Below are 11,822 nucleotides of genomic sequence, written 5' to 3' on the forward strand. Positions count from 1 at the left end.
AGATGACCCTTTGACAGGAGTGCTTGAATAAAAAAAACACAGGACATGATGTTTGACTGTCCCTTGTGCCAAGGTAGTGAGCACTTCTAGGAAATTAACCCTGTTTTGAGTGGTTGACGATCGACAAGTGGGGGTTTTCCGGCTTGTGTGGGGTGTATCTCGGTCTGGTTTAGGTTGTAGAATTTTGGGACACTGGGCCCAGAACACATCGTCATTGCTTAATCTGTGTTGAGTATGAATTTGTGTGTGAACTGTGCAGGAATGTCCAAAATGTGGCACATAAAATACATTAGAGGTTGTAAATGTTTTATTAGGTTTTAAGGCTGTAACCAGCCACAGGGCCACACTCTGGACACACTGTTTGGATTGAAATTGCTAGGACTAAGGTACAGTAGTTTACTATTCAAAGCAAACATTAAACAAGATGTATTACAAAGATGTATTCCAGTAAATATTGTATAAATGTCATTTTTAAAATTCACCTTTATTTGAAGTTTAACAGCTGTTCCAGCACACTCTGCGGGATTGACCCATGACTTAGGCCGAGGGTCCCACCTTTTTTTAAGTAACTTATTATTTGTGGCTTCAATGATACCCAATATGAGAAGATTAGTGATAGAGGGAAAAAACATTTTAATCCACTGAAACTATAAACTTTTCATAAAGGGCAATACATGTTTCAAAATAATTTCAAATGAACTTTACCCAAAACCTTGTGTTTACAAGAAATCATCACTTACTCCTTTTTTTTGGGTGGGGGGAATTGGCACATTTTCACGCTGTTAATTGCCCTCTGTGAATGGTGGTAGTGTGTGAAAGTATGAGCAAAAACACCACAAACACAATATTTTAGAGCCAGAGAGAGCAGTTAGAATTGAACCAAATTGACTCGGCTTAGACTCCAACAGAAGAGAAGCTTTCGTTGCACCGTTGGCAATTTATTTATTATTACAAAAAAAATGGCAGACAGCTGATGTTGAATCCACATCTATTGTGTTATTTTGAAAAGGGGAAGATAAGTTACAATGAGAGGTGGAGGAAGGAATCCAGAAGCCAGATCTTGCCTGCGGCTCCAAAAAAACAAAACAAAACAAAAAAAAACAGTCTAATAGACTTTTTTCCACAGCAGAAGTTTAATCTTGTCAAAGTATGAAAAGCACAGGTGTTACTAATAGCATTATCGCTTGCTCTGTTCTATTTAAGTGTCACTTTAAGCCATGACAGTGTGACAGAGTATCAACATGTACAGTATCAGGACCCTGTTGAAACAGCTGTCATTCATTTTATTGTTTACGCCTGTGACATGTCAAAATGTCCTCTGTGAAAAAAAATTATTCTGTCTTGTGATATTGCCCACCCTTATGTTCCAGGATGAAATGCCAATTTAAAAAGTTATTTTTGTTATGATAAGAACTCCACTCTTCAAAGTGTAGCATTGGTGGTGCAGGCCCTCCTGGAACAGACCTTCAGGACTTTCATCAAAGGGGCGAGGCTTCCCATTTCCTCCTGAGGGCGCTGTTGGGTTTAAAAAAAATGGACAATTATACAACTCAATGTAAAACTAGTATTTAATATAGCACACAACTTTTACTCTTGTCTTACCCTTGTAATTGCCCGCATCAGCCGCTGGAACACTGCATCCTCTCTGTGTGGACACAGGCCGGTCACTGTACTCACACAGTTCAGCAGACAATAGATGGTGTGTTTCTGTGCCTATAATGATATAATATGGCAAATAGCATTGTATACCTTTGCTGAAGAGATTCATAGTACAAAGGTTTACTTGGAATAGTCATTAGAAAAAGATGATGCCGGTTTCCTTACCTGCTTGAGGACACTGAGAGGCTTTTTGTTGCTTGCTCCTGTACTCAACTTCTCTATATCCTCAGCACTCAGAACAGGCTCCTGGATGAGGTTGGTAAAAACAGATAGAAATTAGAGAGAAGTGTATCATACCTCAGTCCTGGGGCATTTGAGATTACTGAAATCATGGCCTCTTGTTTGGTGCCACTGACCCTCAGCTTCTCCAGCCATGTCCACAGGAGACAACAGAGAACATGAGGATCTGACTCGGTGACCAGCAGAGCCCAGCCACAGTCACTGCTGTTTAGTTCCTCCTGAATAAAGGTGAGTTGAAGTGTTCAGTGGCTTTAAAATAAGAGGGATGTACTGTGATGTAAAACCAAGTTTATATTTTTTTTTTTCATTTCTTTTCTTTTTTTTACCTGGAGCAGGGCTGACCTTTGCAGAATGGTTTCTCCCAGAGGCCTTTGCTCTGCCATTGCCTTGGCAACAGGACGGGCCATCGAGGTAGGACCTGGATTTGTTGGATTTCTGTGCAACTTTATGCAACAGAGGTCAGAATATTTTAGTTAAAGCATTCACAGCAAAACAAAATTGTAATTATAAGAACACAATAAGAAAAGGTTACCTCAATATTGGAGCAGTATTTGGTAAGTGCCTTTTTAGCCGTGCACTTTGCTCTCATAACACAGCTGCTGCTTGTTCTCATGCTAGACACTCGGACATTGAGTGCCTGAGATTCCTTTATGTTAGCCTGGTGGCTTGGTGAAAGATCCAGACTGACTCGTCTCAGATCAACTCGTATTAGATCCTGAACATACCAGTGTTTCTCATTTCCAAGTGCTGTGGTGCAGAATGGACTCAGCTCCAGGTCCTTCAATACATAATGTAACATTGTGAGAAAAGCCTCTATAACAAGCCTAATTCTGCAGTAGACATTCAGAAACTTTATGTAATTCTGGATCCATAATGTGAGATTTCACCTCATTTACTGTGATTTTGCAGAGGTCAGAGTCACTGTAGCTGCGTTTGTCCAACAACACCTCTCTCTTTCTCTCCGAGAACGCCAGCGGCTCGTCCCAGGAGGACACCGACCCCGAGCCCACCCACGAGCCCTTACGACCTTCCCTCAGCAAGGGCAAGTACTGTTTAGCCACCAGGGTCTCCCTCACAGTCCTGCTCAGATCCCTACGTGCTGACCTCTTCTCCAGCTCAGCGTGGACCTCCGGAGGAGATGAGAGACCTAGGGCTAAGCAGGAGAGACGCGCACACAGGAGGTACACCACCTAATCACAAGAGCAAGAGGGGGTCAGAGAGGAAGATCTTCAGAGAGGTATGATCATGTATGATCGTGTAATGACAAAGTCCTCACCTTTGGTGTTTGTCTGAGATCGCGGGCCTCCTGGCCGTGCAGCAGCAGCGCTTGTCGGTTTAGGTAGTGCTGCAGGGTGAAAGGGGCTCCGTGCCGCAGGCGGAGGTCTGGGTACTGAACCAGCTGTGTGCCAAGCAGGCGGGCAAAGTCAAACACCTGGCTGATCTGTGACCGGGTTTGGATAGAACGAGGCCGTTTAATCCGCACGTAGTGGACGGCCTCGCTCGGGCTGATGCGCAGAGTGTAGATCAAGTAACAGGCTATTAGGACTCCTGTTGAGACGCAGGTAAACACACTGAGTATACTTAAGAGCACTATAGTGTGTGTCGATACAAGATGTACTGTATGTTTGATCGTACCTGTCCTGCCCAGGCCTGCATGGCAGTGCACAGCTACTCTTCCTTCTCTCACTGCGAAGGCCAGAACCTTCACCCCATCAATTATACCGACAAGAGACGACACACCGAAATCTGGCATCCCGAAGTTGTAAAAGTAAACTGCAAATAAATGTACATACATATGAATAAACTGATGCCTTACGCCTAATGTCCAGTCATGTAAATTATCTCAGTTTACAGGTTGTTTGTGAGAAATACAGCTGATATTTAATTTCTACCATATTGGCACAAATCACAACTGTCTTATATTTACACATCAGTGCTAGTTTAAGTTTAGTTTTGAAACGAAACGTATTTTGTGTCAGGATCTTACTGTCGTTGTCCATGAAGATCTGTGGGGAGTATGTGAAACCACTTTCGGGGTCTAGAGGAGGTCCACAGTGAGCATGCTCTCCTGGGAGCTGCATGTTGATGATCGATCTGATATTTAACCTGAGAAAAAAATAAAAAATCTGAAGACAACAGTTCACTCCTTGTGTTTGTCTCAAAAGTAAACTGCTTGTTACTCATTTAAGAAGTACGTAACATCCACAATTTAAAGAATTCAAATAATACTCGTGTCATTAAAAAGACGTGACACGAGATGTCTTGTCCTCATTTTACTAGATTAAAATCACAGATTTGACGGATTTCAGATCTAGATTTGTCCCTCTTTGTTTGAAACTAATTATATCTGCAGGTGGTTTAATCAATAAGGGGTTCTTATTTTGTCAAACCTTTTAAGAAGGCTCATAACTCTTACAACCAAACAAGTACCAGGACAATAATAAGGACCAGTGATTACCTTTGAAATTGATCTATGATGTTGTACTTCTCAATTAGATGTTTGGATGGTCGTGCCATGGCAATTATATCATCCGTCACCCTGGGATAGGAAAAAGTTTATAATCATTAACTACCTCTTGTTGTTTTTGCTACAACACAACAACATCAATGAGCATGCATTAAAAATTGTCTCACCAGGAGGAGAAAAGGCCTCGGATGACTTGTTGGTTTAATTTCCAGCACTCCGGTCCCTCATAGCGACAGTCTATTCCTCCACAGGCCAGCAGACAGAGGAGCTTGGGTGGGATAGCTTTTACCAGGTTCTCCCGGGTCTGGGAATAGGCGGGCCGTGGCACCGCTATGTGCGAGTCTAAAGTCGGCATCTTTCTGCACCAGTGGAAACCCCCAAGATCAGCCTTTGTTGTCACACTGTAGATGTTAAGTTTTAGGCTGAAACTGAGCCAACTGGCAAACCTCATGTCACCTTCTTACCACTTCCTGCCTTTGATAAATATAGCGTAACTCTTAAACTGACAGCTTGTTTTTTTAGCTGTTTGCTCACTTTTTGCAGTAATTCTGCATACTATGGAAAGTTTCAGTATTTAAGTTCAGTTTTTATTCTAAATGTGCTGTGAAAAAAGATCAAATAAGTCATAGGGCTTCCAAAAATATCAAAAACAGTGTTCAGAAAACAACCAACGCATAACATTTAATATGATAAATTGTAATCAAATTTCAAACTTACCCTTTTGATTATGTTGAACAGTGAATCTGATAATCCCATTTAATGTATTGTCAGACAATAAGACAGCTGAAATGTGAAGAAAAAGGCAGTTCGACAAAGCACAATGCACATGTGCTCCTCTAGCTTGATCCACCCCGAATACACAGTGATGACCCAGCTCCACTAAGCCTGATTAGCTGTCATAAATACATTGGAAGACACTCTCACACATTGTAGCAAGCCAATTATATAATGCTTATACCTTCTCTGAGAAACACTGTGGATGTCCTAATTACCAAGCACCAGCTCCAGCTCCAAACATGATTTTAGTTTGTGATGCGGGAAACTGAATCGTTAATCTCAATACTCTTTTAACATGCACCAACAGGGTTTATGTTTTACTCTGAACGAACAATACTCTGTTTTTGGTGTATTCTGTTCTCATATTAAAACAACAACAACAGTACCGTCTCTGCATCATTTAATAGCTACCTTAACAGATTTAAACGTGAATCAGTGAAATAATGGGAGTTTAAAAAACATTGGTTAAAAGCATTCACAAAATCTATCAATTTTACTGCACTAGGATTTTCATGTAGGACCAGGCGTGAGCGAAAACGTCCACATGTCATAAGCTTATTGGCAGCTGAACTGTTTTGAATCACCTCACGTCTGCAGGAGGAGCTCTGGACATAGTGTCTCCCACTACAGTTCAGCAATACCAACAGCAGAGTAATGATGAGGTGATTACATCTGTCTCTGTTCCTCTTGTCTCCTCTTACAAAGTTATTACCATATGTAGGATAGTAATCTTAATCATCTGTTGGTACCAAAACATTCCACTTCCTCTTTTCTGCCAAAGTTCCTGATAGAAGATGACAGTTTTAATGAATGATGCAACAAAATCTGAAAATCACAAAAGCATGACCTTTTGTGAATACATTCACAAATATAGCGGACTGTCCTCAATAATGAACAGAGACAAAACATCCTTTTTGTGACGCTGGCTTTATTCAGAGCTTTTTCTGTAAAATATTGTTAGAGAATGTTTTTAGGAGTGTCAGCTCCAGCATCTGAAAGCACAAGTTGGAATGTACACTCAAATAAATTGATGGGATCGTATGTGTTTCAAGAGGGGTAGAATAATTAAGAATATAATACAGTATCTGCCAGTCAACACAAAAAAACAAAACACAAACAACAAAAAACATGCCAATTTACTGTTTTGCAATGACTCTGTCTGTGTCGACACTGAAAAGACGCTTCCTTCCTCCTTTTAGGCTAAACACATTTTCTGTTAAGAGTGGACAGAAGAATTGAAAGTTCTATTTGAGCCTTTTTTTTTTTTTTTTTTTTAAATGAGAAAGTAAGTGAGGCCAAATTCACAAATGTTGATAGTAGTTGATAGTGAAGTCATTTTGCAAGGAAGCAATCTATACTCGCACTTGTGTGGCTGTGCAGTGCCACAGCATTCACTGCAGCACAAAACAAAAGAGTCTCATTGTTTTAATTTTCTCTCGCAAAAGCATTAATGCAGAAAATCATCTTAAGAGGGAGCATGACCTAAGAATGTGAGAAGGAAAGAATTACTCAGATTTGTGCAAAAAGGGGCCAGAAGGCACATTGTTCCTTTTTGGATCCATTTGATTCCACACTACTAACAAAATTCACAGCAATCCTCCTCCACCTCATTGTACAAGCTGCAGGCCTTTACAGAAATGAGTTGGCATGAGCTTGAGGACATAACAGTGAAGAGCAAGGGGTCAGGTCTGTCAAATATCCACAAGGCGCCATGGAGATTAACAGCTCGTGGCAGCCTACAAATTGTCCTTCACCAAAGCTATGGGTTTATATTTTCATACTCCCCAACCTAGGCTCGAGAAAAGATATAAGGAAGTCCATAGTTGCAAATGTTGCCTAGGCAGGAGCCAAAGTGTCAAGCGGAAAAACAACCCATTAATCTGTTCATTGTTTCCTTGAAACTTCCTTAGTAGGTATTTTACTCATAATGAAACTGATCGTGTAACTACAACATGTTGCCATGCGAGAGGAAAATAGAAAGAATGTCAAGAGATAATAAAGCAATAGTATTGATAATACAAGAGGAAATATGAGATATTAAAGTTTCCCACTGTTGATTATATTGTCCACCAGCCTTGTCCTTGTTGTGAACATTGGTGCTGGAAGACCAAATGTTTCTGGATTGAATGTCTGTGCCTTCTCTCCTGTCCTTTGGTGTTCAGTGTCTCCCTTCTGTCCAACCATCCTTCATTAGTTCTTGGACAACTCATTGGATAGCCAGTCGAGCCCTTCATACAGCCCAGTGCCCTGGGTGGCGCAGGTCGACTCAATGTGCCACTGTGGGGTCGGAGATAATGAGGCATCGAGGTCAGGAGAACATGAAGGCAGCGCTTCACTGGCTCGTAGTTTTAACAATCTTACTGCAGGTATAGAAAACATGTTCCTACTCAAATTACTTACATTTTTGTTGCGGAGGGCTTGCAGGCCAAGTTTGTCGGTCAGTTCGCTGACTGATAAGGCATTAGGAAGGTCCTGTTTGTTAGCAAACACCAGCAAAACAGCATCTTTCAACTCATCTTCCAGCAACTAGAGGGGCAGAAAACAGATTTGAGATTTCATGTCAGAGCAAGATATTCATCCTGAGTCTTTACTGGGGCTTCCAAAATCAAATGATTATATGTATAGTAGACATTTTACAAACACATCTGAGAAATAACAAATCTACTATAAAGATGCACATAAATGCCTTATTCATCTTTCCTTTGTCCTCCCTCATCTTGACACATCTTAACTGTCTTCTGTCAAAAAAAAAGGCAAAAATGCCTGACAAATATACTAAATATAGAAATAAAAGCCAGCTGTGAATTTTTAACACCTGGTGGTTCAAGAAGCAAAGCAGCAAAATACACGAGCTCACAAAACAGAACTTTAAAAAAAAGATTCAACTCTGATGTTCATCCCAGCTGTTCCACAGTAAGTCATGGTTAAAAAACAACAACACATAAAACAATGGCAAGACAAAATATTAGAAATGGATATTGGCAAACACATGCAGAACAATACTGTGCACTGTCACACAAACCTAAGCCCTAATAAAAGAGGGATTTCACTGAGTTTACTTTTTTTCTTTACACTGACTCGCGTAAGGAAATTCTGTTAATTTAGACAGTGTTTCCTTAGACAAAGAAAAATAGATGAACACTTTGGAATTATTTGTTTTTCTGTATTAATTGTTACCTCATCTCCGTTGACATCATAGCTGTAGACAAACACAATGTGCTCTAGCTAATAACAAAGAAACTATTATATTCTTGTGTCTTTATTGACGACGTCCATTAAAAAAAAAAATTCTCCTTGTTGATAGCGACCTGTTCAGACTTCCCCCAGCTGTTGTTTTTATATGTTTTTAAACCATATGTAGGTCCCCATGTTCTTTCCAAACAATTCAACCTCGAGTTTCATCATTACACAAAATACTTTACTCATGCCTCTGCTGCACAAAGATGTTTTTCTACAGAGCTGCAGCTTCCTTCTTTTTTGACATCATTGAGCATTTTGCGGTGTGATTTTGAAAATAGCTGATTGCCAACTTCTTTTGGGAGTAGCCACTAAAACATCCGAATTGATAAACAATCTGTTTAACCGTGGACTACTTAAAATACAAACTCTTTAAGCACAGCAATGTTATTTAAAATAAATCAATGTGTTCATAATTGCAACTTAAATGCAGATCTGACCATATTTTAAGATAATTTGAAGCACTGAAGCAGCACAAGGTAATTATAACATGAGGATTAGGGGGATTGGGTGCTCGTATTGTTGGATGGCTCAGAAGAAGTCAACACTGTCACTGAACACTTTCAACATTTGTGGTTGAACCATGTCATCACAATACAAACAGGCCCTGCTCAAAAGATCACCAAGTCTTTCTGAATATTCCTTGAGCCATAAAAAAAAAAAAATAGATTAAAGTTTGATTTTAACAACATATGGATCTCTGCAGTGAGAAGGATCGCCATCCAACATTGAGCTAGCACTACTTTCCACAAAAACATCGCACACAGAAAGTCCAGGGGAGGAAAATCTGAGGCGAACTCTTGTAACGATTAGGTTTCTGAAGACATAAGCCCATGAACCACATCTGAGGGGCCAGGAGGAAGGAACAACAATATTTTTTGTTCTGATATATCCACATCACACGGTGATGCAATTCTAAATCAGATGATCACATTATAAAACTCTGCGATTCAAAACTACACAGTGCACCCTAATAATGGATTGCTGTCTCTACAGCTAAATGTATAAAATACGTACCATCTTTGAGAGCTCCTCTGCTGACTCAGCCACTCTTTCTCTGTCATTACTGTCCACTACAAAGATGAGGCCCTAAATTTAAAAAAAAAGAAAAAGTTTAAGGGTTAGATTAGAATATATGTCAGTAATTAATGAATAAGAAAAACTGTATGCTGAATACTGATGTGTGGATTACAAAATGTTTAGAAAATTCCAATTGTTGTGTATAATCTAAGATCGAACAACTCAAAACACTGGTTTAGAGAAATAAAAAATATAATTCTAAATGTAGAAGTTGTGCAATGAAAGTGTGTGTATCTTAAAAAATACTCTACTTGGTAGAACGGTTTCTGTTCAATACTTTGATGAATGACCCATCTGGTTCATCAAAATATTATACTGACACAGCTTTACTGAGGAGAGATATACGAGAGCTGCAGACACTACTACCAAGTTTATCTTTGCACTGGGAAGCCACAGCTGTCCCACAGCACTGAGACAGTCACATCCATACCTGTGTGTTCTGAAAGTAATGTCTCCAGAGGGGTCTGATCTTGTCCTGGCCACCAACGTCCCAAACCGTGAAACTGATATTTTTATATTCTACTGTCTCCACGTTGAAACCTTTACAGAGGTTAAAAAAAAAAAGAAAAAAAAAAAAAGGGGGGGGGGGACAGCTCTTAATGATTTGCTGCACAAAATGAAAGCATCAAAGAACTGAATATACAGCTAATAAATAAATGTTATCTCTTACCAATGGTGGGGATAGTGGTTACAATTTCACCGAGCTTCAGTTTGTACAAGATAGTCGTTTTTCCTGCAGCGTCCAACCCAACTACAGGGAAACGAAGAGAGGTTAGAATCAAGTAGAATACAAGCTGTAAATTGCGTAACAATCGTTTTCTTATAGGTCATCACATAACAAAGAATGTGCGACGGAGTACATGAGACTGTATGAAGCAAATCATCTGAACTGAAATATTTTCACCAATAAACAGAAAAAAAAAAAAAACCTACAGCTACTAAAGCTGATCCTGATATTAACATCTATCCATAAAATTATCTTCCACGTGTCAACAAACAGGCCTGAAAAAACAAAGCAAGGCAACGACACTCGCCAAAGTTACTGGCTGACGTCATGAGGAGTTAATCACCAAAGAGCAAGTTAATAAGCGAAGTAGAAAACACCAAACTCTTTTCCAAATGATCTTTTAACAATTTATATATGTATATAGGCTGGTTATATTAGGGGGTGAGCGATATGGACAAGATTAAATATCAAAATACTTTTGACAAAATATGGCGATATCAATACTGCAACGATATTGTGGGGATGACTTCTGGTGCTTTCACAAAATACTTACACAGAGATTTATAATAGGCTAAATAATCATCCGTAAATGTGGATATAAAAGTGGGGAAAGGCAAATCACACTGAAGTGAGAAGGACTGACAAGAAAGTGACATCACTTTACTGTAATGCTGCCTTTAAAACCAGGAGAAGACACCACTATATCACATTATTACAACATCCAAAATCTAAAACGATTTCCAGTCTCATAATACGATATGATGAAATATCCATGTATCTCGCAGCCCAAAGCCACATAGGCCTTTAGTTGCGATTAAATTAGTGCAGGAAGTATTTTTTTTTTTTGTTAAACAGGACACCTGCTCATGCCAGGCAAAGCTTGTTTCCATAAAAGCTATGTAATATAAAGATAATTTATTTAAATCCTTTGATAAAGATGCCATTGTCAAACTTCCTTTTTTTTATTTTTTTAATAAAGCTTAAAATGAACGAAAGCTACAATTCAATCAAATTGCTCCAGTTCTTTGGTGTATTTCTTAGCTCATTAAACAGTTTTAGATTTTTTTTTTTATTATTATTATTTTTTTTAAGTTTGATACATTCAAAAAGGAACTGGCCAAACTAACTAAAGTGTAGTTTCAGCTGAAGATTAAAAAAAAAAAAAAAAAACGAGTCTCTGGCTAACATTAGCCAAACACCGCCTCCAATCACTCACCCATTAAAATCCTCATCTGCTTTTTTCCGAAAAGTCGGCCGAAGATGGACGAGATGGTGAGCCCCATATCTGTCCGAGGATGTTTGAATCTTTGTGGAAATACGAGAAATATTAAACACGGCGGGAGCGCAGTGTGGTAGTTTTACAGCGACCCAATGATTTCCACACAGCAGTACAGCCGACTGCCACGTCCGGGCCAACGTGGAACACACGGCGTCATCAGTTTGAAGAAACTTTATCAACACCACCTCGTCATAAACAAAACAGGGACTTTTAGATGTATTTTATTGTTCGTATTTATCAATACGGTACACTACGGGCCATTATTTGTGTGTGTGTGTGTGGCTATAATCGAGAGATAGTATTGTAGTAACGTAGAAGAAAATGCATTAGTTATTATCATTATTTTTGTTTTTCAA

General features: G+C 39.3%; 2 protein-coding genes across 2 annotated transcripts; both read right to left on the bottom strand.

Moving 5' to 3' along the window:
• Positions 1-1,041: 1,041 nt before the first annotated feature.
• On the bottom strand, positions 1,042-4,721 carry LOC138628226 (protein tyrosine phosphatase domain-containing protein 1). The gene is made up of 12 exons (XM_069711132.1): positions 4,534-4,721; positions 4,358-4,438; positions 3,887-4,005; positions 3,535-3,672; positions 3,176-3,447; positions 2,796-3,089; positions 2,432-2,677; positions 2,226-2,342; positions 2,016-2,117; positions 1,825-1,905; positions 1,603-1,713; positions 1,042-1,515 (listed from the first exon to the last, which is right to left on the bottom strand). Exons 1-12 carry the CDS (start codon positions 4,719-4,721, stop codon positions 1,423-1,425), a joined length of 1,842 nt encoding a protein of 613 aa, XP_069567233.1. The 3' UTR covers positions 1,042-1,422.
• A 1,330-nt stretch (positions 4,722-6,051) lies between these two features.
• Positions 6,052-11,616, bottom strand: LOC138628208 (ADP-ribosylation factor 4-like). Its single transcript, XM_069711111.1, has 6 exons — positions 11,404-11,616; positions 10,131-10,211; positions 9,891-10,000; positions 9,398-9,469; positions 7,544-7,669; positions 6,052-7,420 (listed from the first exon to the last, which is right to left on the bottom strand). The coding sequence occupies exons 1-6, from the start codon at positions 11,468-11,470 to the stop codon at positions 7,334-7,336; spliced, it is 543 nt and encodes a 180-aa protein (XP_069567212.1). The 5' UTR covers positions 11,471-11,616; the 3' UTR covers positions 6,052-7,333.
• Between the last annotated feature and the right edge of the window lie 206 nt (positions 11,617-11,822).

The sequence above is a fragment of the Brachyistius frenatus genome, unplaced genomic scaffold (assembly GCF_029030835.1).
Source record: "Brachyistius frenatus isolate BFR_SWC_R1_liver_20210118 unplaced genomic scaffold, ASM2903083v1 Contig_97, whole genome shotgun sequence".
Taxonomy (NCBI): domain Eukaryota; kingdom Metazoa; phylum Chordata; class Actinopteri; family Embiotocidae; genus Brachyistius; species Brachyistius frenatus.